This window comes from Oncorhynchus mykiss, chromosome 21, assembly GCF_013265735.2.
Source record: "Oncorhynchus mykiss isolate Arlee chromosome 21, USDA_OmykA_1.1, whole genome shotgun sequence".
Lineage (NCBI taxonomy): Eukaryota > Metazoa > Chordata > Actinopteri > Salmoniformes > Salmonidae > Oncorhynchus > Oncorhynchus mykiss.
In genome coordinates, this window is record NC_048585.1 from 21018004 (window position 1) to 21039942 (window position 21939).

The window sequence follows — 21939 nt, forward strand, 5'->3', positions numbered from 1 at the left end:
TGGTTTAGCTATATCGGTGTCAGAAGTGGGATGGCCCCAGTGTTCCCTATAATATTTTATACACAGACAAGAAACAGTAAAGTACAGTACATTGTTTTCTCGCGTGATATCAAATGTCACTTACAGTTTTAGGCATTTCCAAAGACCACAATATATTGACTCAAAGGTCATTCTGGTATTTTGACAGAAAAAAACTGAAACAGGAAGTATTCGTGTAGCCAGCTGGTGGTAATTGTAGTTGAATGAGCAGAGCTCACTGTGGCAGTGAAAGACGGACGTGCTGAGACAGAGAGAGCAATTCGCCGTGGAACTGTTTTCATTTACAGCTATTTATGCCACGACGAGAGAAATAGCTTACACTGACTGAAAGCGTAGGAATATAGTGGACTAAAGAAGCACACTCCTGGTCCTTTTTTTTTTTTATCTTAAAAAAAAAAGTATAAATCCAAGCGACCCGATAGCTTTCACACAAGGGCGTGTGTGGGTCTCCGGGAGCAGCGGCTCGCTTTTTAACTCTTGCATGTTGGTTCTGTATATATTTGATATTTTTGCATCACTTGGGTCCGGACAATTTGCTTGAGGATGGGGTGTACCCTGAGCACGGACGATAAGGCGGCGGTGGAGCGCAGTAAAATGATCGACAGGAATCTGCGGGACGACGGGGAGAAAGCCGCAAGAGAGGTCAAGCTACTGCTTCTCGGTAAGGGAAGTGGTTGTCCTTGCTTCGTCCCGCAACGTGAAACATTGTGGGACGAAACAATGGTTATCCGTGAACTTCACAAACTGTAATATTAGCTGCGATTGCGACATTGTAACTAAATGTCAAACGCACTATTTACAGTGATAAACAATTGGTCTGCATACATATAATGGCAACAATTTGAATTGAGAATTCTAGCACGATTTCATATAATTCCGCATAGCACACAAGCTGTCGTAATCAAATGTAAAATATTGTCAACTTTTGCATAGACCTTGAAATCAAAGCACATTGGCGAAATTGGACGACCTAATAAAACAAGTTTAAGATTGTTTTTTTTCCGATTTAGCCTATAAGCAGAACAAAGCTCGTTGTCCACGCTGGCTCATCAGTTCCAGCCTTCGGTATGTTATCTATCACCCTTACAGGCAGTTGCAACAAAGTACCCCCTCTTTGTTACGCTTGTTCAGCAACACAAATGGTTTCTATGGGCCATATTCATTGGCTTAATCCTCCAGCATTTGACACCTTTTTTGTCGCCTCTCTGCAGCATTGTGTTTGAATGCTATGTCCAGCTGAGTGCATATGATGTTTCCAACTTGGTAATTGGCCCAGAAACTGTTGGAATAACGAATTGCAATAACTATACTACTATGTTCAAAACATTTTTGTTTGAGACCTCATCGCCTTTTTTGCTACTTCAGGCATGGATGTATGTTGTTTATGATTCCGCCATTTCTTAGATAAACAGGTCAAAATTAAACTTCAGGCTCTTTCTTACCGCTACTCTCATTGGTTGTTGCAATAGTGGATGGACTTATCTCTGAGTTTAGCCTACTGCACAATGTGTTTTACCTAAAATCAATTAAAACCGTGGACATTCCATTGACAAACAAATAAGCCCATTTCCCTAGACAGAAACTAGTGATTGTTTTTGAAATACTGCTCTACCATCCACTCCATTGGGGAAGAGAAGGACTGGATGTGTCTTCTCTGTAAATATGGGTATTCTTCACTGATTCCATGAGCAACAATGGCTGTCCTGAAATACCTGTAAAACTGTAGGCCTGTCAGTAGATGGCTATGAAAGCTTTTGGTGAGGACATTGTCCCTGTTTTTTTTTTAATTTGATTTCCTGCTATTTTCTTCTAGTTGTACATGCTGATATTTATAAACTGGGTGGTTTGAATGCTGATTTGCTGACACCTGTGGTATACCACGAGTATGACAACTTTTTTATTTGTACTTTTCTAATTACGTTGGTAATCGGTTTATAATAACAATAAGACACTTCTAGGTTTGTGGTCTATGGTTATATGGTATAAGCCTCTTCCTTGTTGTTGAGAACCTAGGCCACATTCATCTGTATTTCTATGAATGATGAAACTGATTCGAAGCAAGTCGGGTCAAGTACTATGGGCTGGCTGCAGTCTGCGACTTAGGTCTCCAAATATTCCTCTGAGTGAAATTATAAAGTTTGTGTAAAGTCGATCCCAGACCTGTGACGTCCAATATTTTGAACTCTTTTGAAAACGGTGTCTCCCAAAATCATTTACTGAAGAAAAATATAAACACAAGATGTAAAGTGACATTTTCCATACACACAAAAATATTTTCTCCTTTCCATACGCACAAATTGTTTACATCCCTGTTTGTGAGCATTTCTCATTTGCCAAGATAATCCATCCATCTGATGTGGCATATCAATAAGCTATATTAAACAGCATGATCACTACACAGGTACACCTTGTGCTGGGGACAATAAAAGGACACTCTAAAATGTACATTTGTCACAATACAATGTCACAGATGTCTCAACTTTTGAGGATGTGTTTAATTGGCATGCTTGACTGCAAGTATAGTGTACACCAGAGCTGTTGCCGGAGAATTTCTCTACCATAAGCTGCCTCCAACATCGTTTTAGATAATTTGGCAGTACATCCAACCGGCCTCACAACTGCAGTCCATGTGTAACCATGGCAGCCCATGCCCTCAACATTTGGCTTCTTCACCTGGGGATAGTCTGAGACCAGGCACCCAGACAGCTGATGAAACTGGGTTTGTACAACAGAAGAATTTCTGCACAATCTGTCAGAAACCGCCTCAAGGAAGCTCCTCTGCATGCTCGTCATCCTCACCACTTGACCTGACTGCAGTTTCGTGTCGTAACCGACTTCAGTGGGCAAATGCTCACCTTTCATGGCCACTGGCATGCTGGAGAATTGTGCTCTTCATGGATGAATCCCAGTTTCAACTGTTCCGAGCAGATGGCAGACAGTGTGTATAGTGTTGTGTGGGCGAGCGGTTTGCTGATGGCAATGTTGTGAACAGAGAGCCCCATGGTGGAGTTATGATATGGGCAGGCCTAAGCTTACGGTCAACGAACACCGTTACCTTTTATCAAGGACAATTTGAATGCACAGAGAACCTGTGACAAGATCCTGAGGTCCGTTGTCGTGTCATTCATCTGCCACCATCACCTCATGTTTCAGCATGATAATACACGGACCCATGTCGCAAGGATCTGTACACAATTCCTGGAAGCTGAAAATGTCCCAGTTATACCATGGACTGCATACTCACCAGACATATCACCCATTGAGCATGTTTGGGATGCCCTGGATCGACGTGTACGGACGACCACGTGTTCCAGTTCCCGACAATGTCCAGAAACTTTGCACAGCCATTGAAGAGTAGTGGGACAACATTCCACAGGCCACAATCAACAGCTTGATCAACACTATGCGTCGGACTTTGTCGGTTGGCAACCAACTTTAAGGTGCATTACCACCACTGACTGGTGTGTGGACCGCAGTTCATCTTTCAATCACCCACGTGGGTATATGCTCCTAAAAACCAATGAGGAGATGGGAGAGGTGGGACTTGCAGCACGTCAAAAATCGAACCAAGTTCTATTTTTCACCTGGCCATGCAGATGTTCGTTGACGCGCGTGAGCAGTTTAGATGAAATGATTGACTAACATGTATTTGTCAATTTATTTTGCAACGCAAGGTCAGCATGTTAGAGCTTGCAAGAAAGGCATTTCACTGTACTTGTGCGTGTGACATTGAAACTTGTTTGCACGTTGGCACCCTGGCCTGCTTCCTGTGTCAGCCGTTCAGGTTGGTAACCAGGTAACACACCCAGCCTCGTCAGATATGCTAATAGAGGAGCAACAGGAAGGAATGTTCTAGATCAGGTCTAAACTCTAACACTCATTATAAATTGAGGTGTACTCATGGAGAGGAGGAAGATGTTTTGGTTTCTGTTTGTTTACATATTAGTATTTTCTGTTACTATACTTCTGTCACAAAAGTCTCAATTCCTCTCATCTGCCTCCTAGCCGCCCCACTAAACATACTTTGTTTAATTACATCCTGGTCAAGAGGTCACAGCCATATCAGTGATGCTGATGGTGCATACATCGGCACAGGCAGCACCTCAGAAACGGTGGGGAATATTAACTATTAAATCACTTCAAGGACACCTACCGTCTAGCGTCCGTGTTTTACATTGTGTGGCGTTGATGAGCTGACCCTGTCCATGTCTGTGCTGTGGACTTCATGGGGGGTGGTATACGGTAGGACGCACGCACAAATACAAAACAATTGTTGTATTCTCCAGAAAGGAACCTGCATGTAAGCATTTCATTGGCCAGTGTATACCATGTGTATCCTATATGACTCATAAAACTTAACACACACACACAGCATAATGAGCCCTCTGTCAGCGGAGTGTACCGGCATCCTGCTGTCAGAGGAACAATCATTTGTATGAGGAGTGCTATGAATGTTTGGGTGTATGCTGTCAAGTCTGTACAAGCAACATCTTGTCTTGTCTATATTAGGCCGACTAAATCCAACCACATTGGTGTCAAGAGGTTTCTGTAGGTGGTCTATGTAACATTTTATGTAAAGCGTTATGGGTAGTACTTTTATTTTACAGTACTAATGCTTCCACTTGTATTTCCTGGATGTTTGATTGGAAACTGCCTTTCTTGTACTTCAAATAGTTCAACACATGGTGGTTAATTACCTGTTACCAAATGTGTAGCAATAACTCTCAAACAAACAAGCAATTCCTAGGTTATCACTATCTGCTATTTTACCATGTCATTTATCACATCGGGTGATTTTATGTAGGTCTACTGTAAACTGAAGTGCTTATGAATTATGAGGAATTCAGTAGCTTCCACTTCTCCAGCACCATCCCGTTAGATCTACTACTGTTACTGGTCTCTTCCAGTAAAGTATCGGTCTGCATGTAGTTTGTTTCCTAAATCTATTATCCATTGTTCTGGATGTGGGCAGATGAATCCAGCTGATTGAGCTACATGACTCCCTGATGGGTTAATGCTCCTGTAACTTCCTGGGTTCCCTTGTGAGTCACTCACAGGCTCAACAGCTCCCAATGGTAACGAGGGATGGTGCCGGCTAATGTGGCACCACTAATGTGGTTCACGGAGAGCGAGCCAGGCCCAGCTGTAAGCCCGTTCAGCCCTGTCCCTCACTGCCTCTCTCGCTCTGTCCCCCTCTCCCAGAGGACTGTATGCCCTGGCCAGCCTAACTGAACCCCAGGCAGGACGTGCCCTGGTTCTTCCGGTGACTCAGACAGAAAACCCCTCGGATCATTAGATCTGAAAGCCCTCAACTCCGGGACAGGCAGAGAGACTGAGCTCTGAGAGAGTGGGAGGAACTCCAAAAGTGATTCTCCCCACCCTGGTATTATATAAAAGCTCCAACTTAATCATAATTTTAAGATTAAAATACAACAGAGCTGTCATTTGGAATGAAGACTTGATTGTAGCCAATCCTACCACAGCACTTTAAAACTTTCCTTCATTGTCGACATGCTTGTCCTCTTTACTGTCTGTGGAAAACCACCTTGGAGGAAGTTCCAGGAGAGATGGGTTGGATGGTTGGTGGGCTTTAGAAGTACTGTTCTGTAAACGTCCATTTAGTTTGCAGGCCTCAACAATTTTTCTTAAAATACATTCTTTTCCCAACCGCCAGAAAGCAGCTGCCTCACTGTGGTTTTGGTCTGGCTCTTTGATGGGTGGGTAACATGACTCTGTCTATCCCAGCCCACGAGGTCCACTTTTCTGCCTTTGCTTTCTTTAATGGCCATGTGGCTCAAATCAGGGCCATTAGACTTTAGTGATGTAATAGGGGTGTGGCCCTACACCAGTAACTTTAGAGTTGAAGGACAGAGCAAGGTCAGTCAGTCCAGACTGGAGCGTTTGTTTGCCTTACTTAAAGAAATGTCATAAGGGAAAAGTACCTTGCCGATATCATTCAACAATTATTCCTATGACTTGCTAGCGTACATTTTGTTGACACTATGCAGGGTTTTGTGTCCCATATTGAGAAATCAAGTGTGTCGGTCAGACAGTAAAACATATATCTAGAGGGAGGGTTCAGTGAACACACAACGGCCTGTAAAGAGGGTATGTTTATTCTAGATTGAGAGGCAGCCAGTCAGTGTGGTAGGGAGTGGAATGCTATGTTGTGTCGCTGCCTTGGCACCTAGGCCCTTAGCAGAAGTAGGGAGATGACTTTACCTGCTGCCAATGCTGTGTGTCTGTGTGCGCGCACTTTTGTTTTTATGTGTGTGTGTGTTACAGTGCACATGTGTCTGCTGTCTCCTCTGGGGTTCTTAGTGGCACATGTGACTGTTTGGCTCCGGAGCAATGAGATGTGTTAGTCCTCCTCTCTGGGGCCAGGGCCACAGCGACAATTAATTAAAACAATTTGTCCTCCGGTGAAAGCCATTCCAATTAGGCTGAACAGTAGGAGGTACCTGCCTGGCACACTGTTAAAACACACACATTCTCACACACACTCTGTATCAGCATGCTCTAAGGCTCTGGAGAAAGGCTTGTCCACAGGAATTCACTTCTACATGTTGGTTTCAGGTTCTCTACTGCGTTAGGGAAAGTTCCAGGCCCCCAAGTTTCACTTGCCACAACGAGAAGCCCTGACGTGTGTGTGTGTGCATGTGCTCATTGTCTTGCTGTAATGTAATACTAGCTGGGTCTTGCGAGATGGGAAGATTGGGTGTTACAGAACTAGCTTCCTCCTGGCAACTCAGATGGGTGTTAGTACAGCCTGGACAGTTCTGAATAAACAGTGAAGAACTTTAATCACACTAGTAACAACAACATTGTATTAAAATGTTATATACTACTTTGGTAGTTGCATTTTATTGCATAGCAATGGCGTTTGTAATTACACAACAAAAATTGGGACTTTTTTTAATCCTCTACTGAACTTCTATAGAATTGGTAAGTAATACTAATGAGTAAGGTTTAGACTGACATGGCTACTGTTCCCCTTTTTCTGACTGTGTTTATTGTGTCCGAGCTGAGCAACCCCAATGGGAAGGGACTTAGCAAGCCCACGAAACAAGTGAAAACAATATGTTAGTTTTCAGGGACAACCCATATTTCCCATTGGCCAGTGACTGTCCCTGAGTGGAAAAACCCACCGGTGGATGTTATGTCGAGGAGGGGGCCTGGCTTAGTCAATCTCCATGACACATCCTCTACTTATGTGTTATGGGGGCATTGTGTGCAGTTTGGGGACATTTGCCTATCAATAATACATGCCTGGGCTATGGAGATGAGCCATCACTACACACTCACCCCTAATCCTCCTCAACTGACCGTGTGGCGAGCGCTGAGATGTCTTTGGTAACGGAGCCGGTTGCCATGGCAGTGTGACGGAGGCACGGAGCCCCTAGCAGCAGCCAGGCCCAAGCAACGCTTATTCTGTGTTCCCTGCCTCTCTCATAGGAGTATTGCCATGTCAATCACCTCTCCGCCTCACACTCATTGGATGCTAGCTTTAGTGTCCACCCTCCCAGCTCGTGTCCTCGTGAGTGTTTTACACAGCCTATCAGTCAGTAATGTGTAATTCAATATAGAAGGCTTGTACCATCTTGAAGTAACACAATATGTGCTCATAGGCCCATTAAGGCAAACCCTGGTTACAACTGATCGTTGTCAGCTCTGATATACCACCAGAAAGACAACTAACTCATTTAATGTACAAAGACCCAATGACCAGATATTAACTGGTTGATGGCATCGTTGTGTTAGTGGTTAGTGGAAACTACTGCAGGCTGCATGCTTCACTGCTGTTAATGAAGATGAGGACTGTACTGCCAATGATTTGGCCTTTGCAATAATACTGAGGACCATAATGTATTCACCTCTGTCCCTTCACTGTACTCCCATCTCAACACATACACACACACACACTCTCTGAATGTTACTGTGTTTTGCTATGGTGCGGCTCATTCAATGATTCTTGCGACGCTGCCTGAGATGGGTCATTGGTTCCTGCTGCAGTAGGTAGGTCCATAATGCTGTGTTAGTGCTGCTGTTGAAATGTGCCGATAAAGGGAGAGGTGGGGAGGGTCCGTATCGACCGGACGGCTGCAGAGCGACGCTGTGGGTCAGAGACGTCAATACAGAAACACAGGAAGGGAAATGATCAGAGTGTTTGACCACCTCGGGGTTCTCCACGGTGGTCCATTTCAAAAGGAGTTGCATAATGGCCTGTAATGAGTAGCTCTTTACAATTGGACTTTTCTTTCTCAGTATGTCAGTGTTATCCCATACCAGGCAATCAACATTATGGTCAGTGTTGGCTTGAAATTCCCCTGCAGATTCGGAACACATCGCTCTTATCGCATAATTGCAATTAGTTCCATTATAAGCTTTGACTGGTTTGGTAAATGTGTTCTCTCTCTCAGGTGCTGGTGAGTCGGGGAAGAGCACAATAGTCAAGCAGATGAAGTGAGTATGTTCCTTCCATTCTTCCAGATGCCATATCTGCCACACCATCAAAACAAAGCATTGTTTTTGCCCTTCTGTGGGGACAGTTCTCAGAAATGAGTCATTGTTATTGTCCTAGTGCCCCATTCAATTCAGATGCTGTAAACATTGTTACCTGGATAGTGTTGTTATCAATGTTCGCGTTCCCCACCGTCATTTTATGATGGAAAGGTTGCCATGGGGTTGGGGGTTATTGGTCTGCTATTTTCCTGTCTAATTTTTTGCTGTTAATAAAAATGAACGTGTTCTCAAAAACAGAAAGTGTTGCTCCATGTTTCTCCTTGTGACTGACTGACGTGTTGCTCCATGTTTCTCCTTGTGACTGACTGACGTGTTGCTCCATGTTTCTCCTTGTGACTGACTGACGTGTTGCTCCATGTTTCTCCTTGTGACTGACTGACGTGTTGCTCCATGTTCCTCCTTGTGACTGACTGTGTTGCTCCATGTTTCTCCTTGTGACTGACTGACGTGTTGCTCCATGTTTCTCCTTGTGACTGACTGACTGACGTGTTGCTCCATGTTTCTCCTTGTGACTGACTGACTGACGTGTTGCTCCATGTTTCTCCTTGTGACTGACTGACGTGTTGCTCCATGTTTCTCCTTGTGACTGACTGACTGACGTGTTGCTCCATGTTTCTCCTTGTGACTGACTGACTGACGTGTTGCTCCATGTTTCTCCTTGTGACTGACTGATGTGTTGCTCCATGTTTCTCCTTGTGACTGACTGATGTGTTGCTCCATGTTTCTCCTTGTGACTGACTGACGTGTTGCTCCATGTTTCTCCTTGTGACTGACTAACGTGTTGCTCCATGTTTCTCCTTGTGACTGACTAACGTGTTGCTTCATGTTTCTCCTTGTGACTGACTGACGTGTTGCTCCATGTTTATCCTTGTGACTGACTGACGTGTTGCTCCATGTTTATCCTTGTGACTGACTGACGTGTTGCTCCATGTTTCTCCTTGTGACTGACTGACGTGTTGCTCCATGTTTCTCCTTGTGACTGACTGACGTGTTGCTCCATGTTTATCCTTGTGACTGACTGACGTGTTGCTCCATGTTTCTCCTTGTGACTGACTGACGTGTTGCTCCATGTTTCTCCTTGTGACTGACTGACGTGTTGCTCCATGTTTCTCCTTGTGACTGACTGTCGTGTTGCTCCGTGTTCCTCATAGTGACTGACTGTCGTGTTGCTCCGTGTTCCTCATAGTGACTGACTGTCGTGTTGCTCCGTGTTCCTAGACTGACTGTCGTGTTGCTCCGTGTTCCTCATAGTGACTGACTGTCGTGTTGCTCCAAGTTCCTCATAGTGACTGACTGTCGTGTTCCTCAGTGACTGACTGTCGTGTTGCTCCGTGTTACTCGTGGAGACTGACTGTCGTGTTCCTCATAGTGACTGACTGTCGTGTTCCTCATAGTGACTGACTGTCGTGTTGCTCTGTGTTACTCATGGAGACTGACTGTGTCGTGTTGCTCCGTGTTACTCATGGAGACTGACTGTGTCGTGTTGCTCCGTGTTACTCATGGAGACTGACTGTGTCGTGTTGCTCCGTGTTACTCATGGAGACTGACTGTGTCGTGTTGCTCCGTGTTACTCATGGAGACTGACTGTGTCGTGTTGCTCCGTGTTACTCATGGAGACTGACTGTGTCGTGTTGCTCCGTGTTAGTCATGGAGACTGACTGTGTCGTGTTGCTCCGTGTTCCTCATAGACTGACTGTGTCGTGTTGCTCCGTGTTCCTCATAGTGACTGACTGTCGTGTTGCTCCGTGTTCCTCATAGTGACTGACTGTCGTGTTGCTCCGTGTTCCTCATAGTGACTGACTGTCGTGTTGCTCCGTGTTCCTCATAGTGACTGACTGTCGTGTTCCTCATGGTGACTGACTGTAGTTGTGTCCTCCGTCCCGTGTGTCAGGATTATCCACGAGGCAGGCTACTCGGAGGAGGAGTGTAAACAGTACAGGGCTGTGGTCTACAGCAACACCATCCAGTCCATCATCGCCGTCATCCGAGCCATGGGAAGACTCAAGATCGACTTTGGAGACGCCGCCAGAGCCGTGAGTGGGCTAGACATGATGATGATGGATTGCATTTATCAAAGCCTTCTGACTAAAACTATAAACGCACCCAATCACATGCCCAACACTGATGATGCCATGGCAGTATTAATAATGCTATTGATGGTAGGGATGATTTTCACAGTGGAACTGATGGTGACGATTTGATGGTAATAGTGATGGTTGTGCTGACGGACTGCTCTCTCCCAGGATGATGCGAGACAGCTGTTTGTGCTGGCGGGGTCGGCAGAGGAAGGCTTCATGACAGCGGAGCTGGCCGGGGTCATCAAACGCCTGTGGAAGGACGGAGGGGTACAGGCCTGCTTCAGCCGCTCACGAGAGTACCAGCTCAACGACTCTGCAGCATAGTGGGTCACACACACACACACACACACACACACACACACACACACACACACACACACACCACCTTGTCCTGGTCAGACAGTCTGCTCCCCTTGGTCTGATACACACACACACTCACACACAGAGCTCCTGAAGTTCCTCTTCCTCCTTAATTCTCTTCTGCTGGAAGTAAATACATTCTCATTCCTCTAAAATAACCAAAGGCCTTGAGCAGTCCATTTATTACAGATGCCCGCCCACTCTCTGGCAGACATGTAGATCTCTACTGCCTACAGTCCAGTCCGCTTGGTGTTTCAACCTTGAGTGAAACTGTCAATATTTGTTTTGTGTGGGGGTGTCACCCCTGTAGCAGGACTGTAACACGCAGGCTGCTGCGTGTCTGCTGAGTCCTTGACCTTAGACAGCTACATGAGCTAAATGCTAACAGCAGATTGGCCAGGGCTATTGTTTACCAAACTCTGGTAGCAAAACACCACAGACAGAAGAGCTAGAAAACATGTCCAAATCCCTTTCAGTGGGCAGCGCTTGAGCTCGAAACTCCCTCGGTTCATTTGTTTTTTCCTGAAGTGGTTGTTCTTTTTTTGTCCGCATTGTGGTGTGCGACAAGGTGTGTGCGACAAGTCCAGAACTGAGCCCTATGTGGAAATATTGGATGAGGGACCATTCTGAGGCAACAGAAGGGGGCATTGATAGTGTGGAAGAGAGTGGAAAAAATGTCACTTGTTTTTCCCAGTTCAAGATATAGAAGCAGACATGGTTCATGGCCAAACAAGATCTGTTTATTATTAGAATAGCTTATTGTCCTATTGTTCCATTGAAGTATGTGTATTGGATGCATTGACTCCCATCTAAACATTCTCTCTCTCCCCCTCCCTTCTCCAGTTACTTAAACGATTTGGACAGGATATCCCAAGCCACCTATATCCCGACCCAGCAGGATGTCCTGAGGACTAGAGTCAAAACCACAGGCATTGTGGAGACACATTTCACCTTCAAGGACCTCCACTTTAAGTGAGCACTTCCTCCAAATCTCTTTTTAAGTGTAGTCATATTCCATACTTTAAACAGGATAACTCAATCTACTTCCCTACTGTGCGTATTGAATCTCTCAAACCCATAGAAATGTCCTTAGTCCAGTGGTTCATTGTGACAGAGCTGAACCATACGACATCAGCAGTGAATCATATCTGTTCTAGTGTTCCATTGGCTGATGCCAGAGAGGAAAGGGGAACGATTGGCTCACTGGTCAATACCCATATTTCCAGTGTTGGGGATTAGTGAACTACATGTAGTTCAACTAGTAATTGAACTGCATTTTACAGTAGCTTGGTGGTAGTTCAACTAAATTCAAATCTAGGTAGTGTTTTCAGTAGTGAACTGTTTTACTATGTAGTGGTGTGGCGAACTACTGGAACTACACACTACTTCTTTACCATGTAGTGGTGTAGCTAACTACTGGAACTACACACTACTTCTTTACCATGTAGCGGTGTAGCTAACTACTGGAACTACACACTACTTCTTTACCATGTAGCGGTGTAGCTAACTACTGGAACTACACACTACTTCTTTACCATGTAGTGCTGTAGCTAACTACTAGAACTACACACTACTTCTTTACCATGTAGCGGTGTAGCTAACTACTGGAACTACACACTACTTCTTTACCATGTAGCGGTGTAGCTAACTACTGGAACTACACACTACTTCTTTACCATGTAGTGGTGTAGCTAACTACTGGAACTACACACTACTTCTTTACCATGTAGCGGTGTAGCTAACTACTGGAACTACACACTACTTCTTTACCATGTAGTGCTGTAGCTAACTACTAGAACTACACACTACTTCTTTACCATGTAATGCTGTAGCTAACTACTGGAACTACACACTACTTCTTTACCATGTAGTGGTGTAGCTAACTACTGGAATTACACACTACTTCTTTACCATGTAGTGGTGTAGCTAACTACTGGAACTACACACTACTTCTTTACCATGTAGTGGTGTAGCTGACTACTGGAACTACACACTACTGCTTTTGCAACAAACAAAAAAATCATACCTGCCTAATTGTCACTTTAAACAGTTTTTGTTATATTGGCTAAATTACACATTCAAAGTAACTTTAGTTAAGTTAACTATGTTTTCCTTAATGGTAGCATTAGTGTAGCTTCACTTCTTCCAGTGTGAAGTAATCGGTAGCTCGGTAAACTATATTTTCAGAGTAGCTTCCACAACACTGCATATTTAGTTGTTTTATCATGTCTGTCCCCCACTCCACATCCTAGTTGAATAGCAAGCCCTTTAAAAATGCTCTTCCTCAACAGTTTGTTCAGCCAAGCCACTCAGTGCAACTCAGCAGAGAGAACTATGTGGAGCCATTCCAATGCAAACCATATCTAAGTACATTAGAGCCCCACAGCCGTCTGTGTGCCAATGGGTGGAAACTGGCTCACAAAGCGGGTGACATTATTAGCGGCTTGTTCCCTCGGGTTACGTTAATGGGTTATACAGCTCAAAGTGCAAATTGGTACGGGTGTAAACAAGAATGTTATTTAAAATACAAAAACATTACATTTAACAAAGTGTATCCATTTATACCCCATAAAACAATTATACCCTCCCTTCTAAATATTTTATTCTGTGTTGAACATTTCTACTGTGTACCATCTCTCCACAACACAGAAAAGCATCCAAAAAATGAATGTATTCTCTGTCATTTCCACCTGGTGGCCTGTTAGATGGTTAAACACTTAAACCCAGAGCCCCAGTCCACAGCTCTGTTTTCTCTACTGGCCAATGGCCAATAAAGTTGTTTGTCTTGTGTGCAACATGCATGGAAACATACTCTGTTTACATTGTCTGGTGCTCAGGATGTTTGATGTTGGAGGTCAGAGGTCCGAGAGGAAGAAGTGGATCCACTGCTTCGAGGGTGTCACTGCCATCATCTTCTGTGTGGCGCTCAGCGACTATGATCTGGTGCTGGCTGAAGATGAGGAGATGGTGAGTTCCTGTCCAACGATGGACATTAAATAAGAGTACAGTACCAGTCAAAAGTTTTGAAACACTTACTCATTCAAGGGTTTCTTTATTTTTACTATCTTCTACATTGTAGAATGATAGTGAAGACATAAACTATGAAATAACACATGGAATCATGTAGTAACCAAAAAAGTGTTAAACAAATCAAAATGTATTTTAGATTCTTCAAAGTAGCCACCCTTTGCCTTTAACAGCTTTGTACACGCTTGGCATTCTCTCAACCACCTTCACCTGGAATGCATTTCCAACAGTCTTGGAGTTCCCACATACGCTGAGCACTTGTTGGCTGCTTTTCCTTCACTCTGCGGTCCAACTCATCCCAAATCATCTCATTTGGGTTGAGGTTGGGTGATCTGATGCAGCACTCCATCACTCTCCTTCTTAGTCAAATAGCCCTTACACAGCCTGGAGGTGTTGGTTATTGTCCTGTTGAAAAACAAATGATAGTCCCACTAAGTGCGAACCAGATGGGATGGGGTATCGCTGCAGAATGCTCTGGTAGCCATGCTGGTTAAGTGTGTCTTGAATTTGAAATAAATCACTGACAGTGTCACCAGCACTGACAGTGTCACCAGCAAAGCACCCACCCCCCACCCCACACCATCACATCACCTCCTCCATGGAAACCACACATGCGGAGGTCATCCGTGTGTCTCACCAAGACACGGAGGTTGGAACCAAACATCTCAAATTTGGACTCATCAGACCAAAGGACAGATTTCCACCGGTCTGATGTCCATTGCTCATGTCTCTTGGCCCAAACAAGTCTATTCTTCTTATTTGTGTCCTTCAGTAGTGGTTTCCTTGCAGCAATTCGACCATGAAGGCCTGAATCACGCAGTCTCCTGAACAGTTGATGTTGAGATGTGTCTTACTTGAACTCTGTGAAGCATTTATTTGGGCTGCAATTTCTGAGGCTGGTAACTCTAATGAACGTATCCTCTGCAGCAGAGGTAACTCTGGGTCTTCCTTTCCTGTGTCAGTTTCATCATAGCGTTTGATGGTTTTTGCGAATGCACTTGAAGACACTTTCAAAGTTCTTGAACTTTTACAGATTGACTTACCTTCATGTCTTAAAGTAATGATGGACTGTCGTTTCTTTGCTTATTTGAGTTCTTGCCATAATATGGACTTGGTCTTTTATCAAATAGGGCTATCTACTGTATTCCACCCCTATTTTGTCACACAACTGATTGGCTCAAACGCATTAAGAAGGAAAGAAATTCCACAAACTAACTTTTAAGAAGCCACACCTGTTAATTGAAATGCATTCCAGGTGACTACCTCATGAAGCTGGTTGAGAGAATGCCAAGTGTGCAAAACTGTCAAGGAAAAGGGTGGCTACTTTGAAAAATATAAAATATATTTTGATTTGTTGAAGACTGTTTTGGTTACTACATGATTCCATATGTGTTTATTTCATAGTTTGATGTCTTCACTATTATTCTATAAAGCTAACTCTGGAATGAGGAGTGTGTCCAAACGTTTGACTGGTACTGTATATCTGTATGAAACCAGCCAAGTCCTGAACAAAAGATCGTTCTCAATATAATATTTACATTGAACATGCATTTTAGTGCTGGGCTGAGCTTCATTCTGGGTCTGTGAAACTGTCTCTACGAGTCCAAACATGTTTCTGAGTTTATCTCGATAGTTTAAAAAGGCTTTCTCTCCTCAACTCCTTTCCTTCATCTGTACTGATCTGAAAACATAGGATAAAGCAATATGGTGGACGTCCTAGCAGGTGTTTGCTTTCACCTGTCCCGTTATTCCACATCAGTGCAGGTGAAGTCCTGTAGCTCGAAGCCCCACAAAAGCTATTGTCCAATGTTGCCTTCTTCTCGCCCCAGAATCGGATGCATGAGAGCATGAAGCTGTTTGACTCCATCTGCAACAACAAGTGGTTCACAGACACCTCCATCATCCTCTTCCTTAACAAGAAAGACCTGTTTGAGGAGAAGATCAAGAAGAGTCCTCTAACTATCTGTTACCCAGAATACGCAGGTACAGTAACACAGCCAACCAGCCATGGTAGTTTATAGAATGATTGGGGATAACTGTGAATTGTGTGTGACTTATCGCTGGAGTTGTCTGTACATTTTCAATGATTTCTTTGTCATTTGCACACCTGAACAAATATAATTGAATGTCTACATGATTGGAAAGAGGATCTCATATAAACATATACCGCCGGTAATATAGTGTAGTTACTGAACATATTCAGATGGTATGTTCCACCGCATCAGTGTTGTGACAGGAGACGTTCAACAGACATTGGTCACTTCTACCTTTTTAAAAACTTCTTCGGGATCGGTGTTCATTCCACAGGACGGTTGAGCTAACGTAGGCTAATGCGATTAGCATGATGTTGTAAGAAAGAAGAACATTTCCCAGGACATAAACATATCTGATATTGGCAGAAAGCTTAAATTCTTGTTAATCTAACTGCACTGTCCAATTTACAGTAGATATTACGGTGAAAGAATACCATGCTATTGTTTGAGGAGAGTGCACAGTATTGAGCATGAAAAGTTATTAATAAACCAATTAGGCACATTTGGCCAGTCATGATACAAAATGTTGAGCAGAAAAACAATGGTTCATTGGATCAGTCTAAAACATTGCAAATACACTGATGTCATCTAGTGGCCAAAGTCTAAATTGCACGTGGACTGGGATAGGCCATAATGTATTTTCTCTTGCATTTCAAAGATGACGGTACAAAAAAAACAAAAAATCTTTGTATTATCTTTTACCAGATCTATTGTTGTTCTTCTACATTCCGTTCACATTTCCAAAACCTTTCAAATGGTACCAAGAACATGCATATCCCTGCTTCAGGGCCTGAGCTACTTGTAGTTAAATTTGGGTATGTCATTATAGGCAAAAATTGAAAAGAAGGGGGCTATCCCTAAGAGCTTCACAGATCTTCATTGTAAAGGGTTTAAACACTGTTTGTTTCTCATGCTTGTTCAATGAGCCATAAACAATTAATGAACATGCACCCGTGGAACGGTCATTAAGACACTAACAGCTTACAGTTAGTTCTATGCTTAACACCCCGACAGTCCTACAATCTAAGCTAAATTCCCTCAATCTCTCACAAATCATCAAGGAACCCACCAGGTACAACCCTAAATCTGTAAACAAGGGCACCCTCATAGACGTTATCCTGACCAACTGGCCCTCCAAATACACCTCCGCTGTCTTCAAACAGGATCTCAGCGATCACTGCCTCATTGCCTGTATCCGCTATGGGTCCGCAGTCAAACAACCACCCCTCATCACTGTCAAACGCTCCCTAAAACACTTCTGCGAGCAGGCCTTTCTAATCGACCTGGCCCGGGTATCCTGGAAGGATATTGACCTCATCCCGTCAGTTGAGGATGCCTGGTCATTCTTTAAAAGTAACTTCCTCACCATTTTAGATAAGCATACTCTGTTCAAAAAATGCAGAACTAAGAACAGATATAGCCTTTGGTTCACTCCAGACCTGACTGCCCTCGACCAGCACAAAAACATCCTGTGGCGGACTGCAATAGCATTGAATAGTCTCCGCGATATGCAACTGTTCAGGGAAGTCGGGAACCAATACACGCAGTCAGTCAGGAAAGCAAAGGCCAGCTTTTTCAAGCAGAAATTTGAAAAAAAAAGTTCTGGGACATTGTAAAGTCCATGGAGAATAAGAGCACCTCCTCCCAGCTGCCCACTGCACTGAGGCTAGGTAACACGATCACCACCGATTTAATTCCATGATAATCGAAAACTTCAACAAGCATTTCTCAACGTGAAATAAAAAATTGAAAAAGACGGTAGGGTAATTAAGGTCACAGTTATAAAAACTTAGGACACTAAAGAGGCCTTTCTACTGACTCTGGGAAACACCTAAAGAAAGATGCCCAGGGTCCCTGCTCATCTGCATGAACGTTCCTTAGGCATGCTGCAAGGAGGCATGAGGACTGCAAATGTGGCCAGGTCAATAAATTGAAATGTCCGTACTGTGAGATGCATAAGACAGCGCTACAGGAAGAAAGGACGGACAACTGATTGTCCTCGCAGTGGCAGACCACGTGTAACAACACTTGCACAGGATCGGTACATCCGAATGTCACACCTGCAGGACAGGTACAGGATGGTGGCAACAACTGCTCGAGTTACACCAGGAACGCACAATCCCTCCATCAGTGCTCAGACTGTCCGCAATAGGCTGAGAGGGGCTGGACTGAGGGCTTGGAGGCCTGTTGTAAGGCAGGTCCTCACTAGACATCACCGGCTACAACGTCGCCTATGGGCACAAACCCACCATCGCTGGACCAGACAGGACTGGCAAAAAGTGCTCTTTGACGACTCGCGGTTTTGTCTCACCAGGGGTGATGGTCGGATTTGCCTTTATCGTCGAAGGAATGAGCGTTACACCGAGGCCTGTACTCTGGAGCGGGATCGAGGTGGAGGGTCTGTCATGGTCTGGGGCGGTGTCACAGCATCATTGGACTGAGCTTGTTGTCATTGCAAGCGATCTCAACGCTTTGCGTTACAGGGAAGACATCCTCCTCCCTCATGTGGTACCCTTCCTGCATCCTGACATGAGCCTCCATCATGACAATGCCACCAGCCATACTGCTCGTTCTGTGCGTGATTTCCTGCAAGACAGGAATGGCAGTGTTCTGCCATGGCCAGCGAAAAACCCGGATCTCATTCCCATTGAGCACGTCTGGGACCTGTTGGATCGGAGGGTGAGGGCTAGGGCCATTCTCCCCAGAAATGTCTGGGAACTTGCAGGTGCCTTGGTGGAAGAGTGGGGTAACATCTCACAGCAAGAACTGGCACATCTGGTGCAGTCCATGAGGAGGAGATGAACTGCAGTACTTAATGCAGCTGGTGGCCACACCAGATACTGACTGTTACCTTTGATTTTGACCGCTCCCCCTTTGTTCAAACATGTTAAGTTTGCTAAATAATAAATGCAGTTGACAGTGAGGATGGTTATTTTTTTGCTGAGTTGGTGTACTGTCTTGCACTTCAGTTGAATTCTCACTCCTATTAACATCAATTCATGACATAGTGAGAATGCCTGAAGTAGATGCTGGGACTACGCCTTATGAGGAAAGTCATTAGAAATGTGGGGGTTTTCTTGTCTTGCGGCTAGGCTCCAACACTTACGAGGAAGCTGCGGCCTACATCCAGTGTCAGTTTGAGGACCTGAACAAGAGGAAGGACACCAAGGAGATCTACACTCACTTCACCTGCGCCACCGACACCAAGAACGTGCAGTTTGTCTTCGATGCCGTCACTGACGTCATCATCAAGAACAACCTGAAGGACTGTGGACTCTTCTAAGACCTGGATTTCATCGATGGAAGTTTTCTGGTAAGCCCACCTTTTTTTTTTTTCGTTCCCTTTCTCCATCAATCTTTCCCTCTCTCTCCCTTCTCATCACTTCTCTATGTGCAACATAGCCCTGCCTACGCACTGCAGACTTGTGAACTTGTGTTCGTATGTGTAGAGTGCTGGGGGATTGATGTTGGCGCTACATGGTTGAGGGCACATGTCTGACTGGTGGCTGCCATGAGTGCTCAGAGTGCCAGTGTTGAGGACTTACAAATATATATTGTTTGACCATGCCATGATCATCTCCCAAACATCTTAATGCAGAACATTTAATTAGGCTCCCAAATCAAGAGGGTCTTGATTTCAGCTGATTTAGCTCACTCCACAGTGAGCTTCAAATGTCGCAACCACCAGTTTGATAGCTGAAACTGATGGTATGTTGTCAAGGTTGGAGGTCACGTGTGTTGCGAAGCAGAGGATCAAGCCCAGAGGTTTGAGCCCAGTATGGGGACAGGGAGTGGAGGAAGCCAAACTGTTAGCAGCACACTGAGATCCGTTACACTAGCATGCTGCAGTCATAGCCAAGGCCGGTTTCAGGCAGGGTGCACGGTATTATCCACATTGCCAGTGTGCTAAACTAGTATGCTAGCTTTCCCAGATGGTGAAAGTTATCCACAGGAGCTCTTGTTGTCGTGTGTATCTCTACCTCCTGACGACTGGCATCCAACTTCAAACGTTTTAAAATCAGTTGACGGATTTGATTTGTAACACGTTGAGCTGCTTCCAGGCTGCCTCAGAGATGCAGTTTAACCCTTTCATGATCAAACGCGTGTTAAATCTAATCAGCTGAAATCAAGGCCCTCTTGATTCGGGAGCCTAATCAAATGTTCTGCTCCATTAAGATGTTTGGGAGATGATCATGGCATGGTCAAACAATATTTTAAGGATATTTGAATGGAAGGCCGTTTGTACCGCCAAGCATACAATAAGATCTAATGGTGTCTATTTCTCTCTCTCACTCTTTCTCTATTTCTCACTCTTTCTCTCTCTAGGTGGTGAAAAGCCAGCATAATGTGCGTTTTCGGGGAGAAGTTCACAAGAATCTGATTGGGGAGAATCAATTATGGACCATTGCTGTACTATATGCCACTTTTAACAGATTTATTTATGTTTTTGTCTTGGAACATTTTGAATTGGCGTTTAAACATTTGTGTTGGATGTTTGTGTCGTTGTAAAATCATTTTCACACTTTTTTTTTCTTTTTTTGGAAGAGCAAGCTTGTTTTATTTAGTTTGTTCCTTTTTTAAGCCCTCTCTGGAAAAGGAAGCTTGTTTTATTTAGTTTGTTCCTTTTTTAAGCCCTCTCTGGAAAAGGAAGCTTGTTTTATTTAGTTTGTTCCTTTTTTAAGCCCTCTCTGGAAAAGGAAGCTTGTTTTATTTAGTTTGTTCCTTTTTTAAGCCCTCTCTGGAAAAGGAAGCTTGTTTTATTTAGTTTGTTCCTTTTTTAAGCCCTCTCTGGAAAAGGAAGCTTGTTTTATTTAGTTTGTTTCTTTTTTAAGCCCTCTCTGGAAAAGGAAGCTTGTTTTATTTAGTTTGTTCCTTTTTTAAGCCCTCTCTGGAAAAGGAAGCTTGTTTTATTTAGTTTGTTCCTTTTTTAAGCCCTCTCTGGAAAAGGAAGCTTGCATTTTGGTGGAAATATTCTTTTTCTCCCTCCCCAATTGTTAGGGGAAAGGGATTTGAGCTCAGTTTGTTTGTACTTGTGCCTTTTGCATGTCCTTTTTCTCTGCAGTCACTGACCAAATTGCTATTTTTTTTGCCTGCTGAAATCGTTCCAACATAAACGGTGAAACGTTTCCTGAGGGATATTAACAATCTTTTGTGCACATTCCCAACCAATTTAGTGGCGAGATTCCTCGTGGTCCAAAGGTGTGTATGTGTGTCTCGATGGTGACCATCACCAGCCCTGCCCACAGGCTGTCCCATACTGACAAAGGGATGTGGTTTTTAACAGTACACCATATCCTATGTGTATCCAATATGAACCCTAGCTAGGTCAGGGAGCTTACGTTATGCTGTGTAATGACAGAATAGCTCAATCGGAGTCATATTTTACTGTATATTTTAAGATTTATTTAAGGTGGCTTCGGGGACTTGGTCTCTGCGATCACTGCAGAATCACAATTGTAAAGTAAAAATGAATGGGGAACAAACACATGGTTATGGTCTGTAACCAGCCACAGCTGTCTGTGTTCTCCAACAGACAGGGAGCCTTTGTACACTCATTCCCTTATTTTGCTAATAAAACCCTTTACAAACCATTCAGTGAACCTTGCGTCTTCAGTGCTCTCCTGAGTTACAGTTGGTGAAAAGGGGGAGGGAGTCAACTTACTTCAGGTGAGTTTGAGCATTTCTTCTAGTCACCCTCATGTATTCATCCTTATGTCATGTCATCATTGTTATGTCATGTAGTCATCCTTATGTCATCATTTATGTCTTACCATCCCGTTTCTTCATTCCATGTTGATGTCACACTGGCTGCCATGTCCAGTTAGCTGGGAAAACCCCAAATCCTTCTGTTTCACTTTAGTTTTACTGCACAAGGTGTG

The 21939-nt window shown here is 44.0% G+C and overlaps 1 protein-coding gene across 1 annotated transcript; it reads left to right on the forward strand.

The window, feature by feature from the left end:
* The first annotated feature begins 203 nt into the window (after positions 1-203).
* LOC110501024 (guanine nucleotide-binding protein G(i) subunit alpha-1) lies at positions 204-21651 on the forward strand. The gene is made up of 9 exons (XM_036957240.1): positions 204-700; positions 8460-8502; positions 10454-10595; positions 10806-10963; positions 11844-11972; positions 13838-13967; positions 15857-16010; positions 19153-19373; positions 20387-21651. The coding sequence occupies exons 1-8, from the start codon at positions 583-585 to the stop codon at positions 19341-19343; spliced, it is 1065 nt and encodes a 354-aa protein (XP_036813135.1). The 5' UTR covers positions 204-582; the 3' UTR covers positions 19344-19373; positions 20387-21651.
* Positions 21652-21939: the final 288 nt, after the last annotated feature.

Coding starts and splice junctions, on each gene's coding strand:
- LOC110501024 (XM_036957240.1), top strand. CDS start 583: ATGGGGTGTACCCTGAGCACGGACGATAAGGCGGCGGTGGAGCGCAGT. Junction 701..8,459: donor GGTCAAGCTACTGCTTCTCG/GTAAGGGAAGTG, acceptor TCTCTCTCTCAG/GTGCTGGTGAGTCGGGGAAG. Junction 11,973..13,837: donor TTCAAGGACCTCCACTTTAA/GTGAGCACTTCC, acceptor TCTGGTGCTCAG/GATGTTTGATGTTGGAGGTC.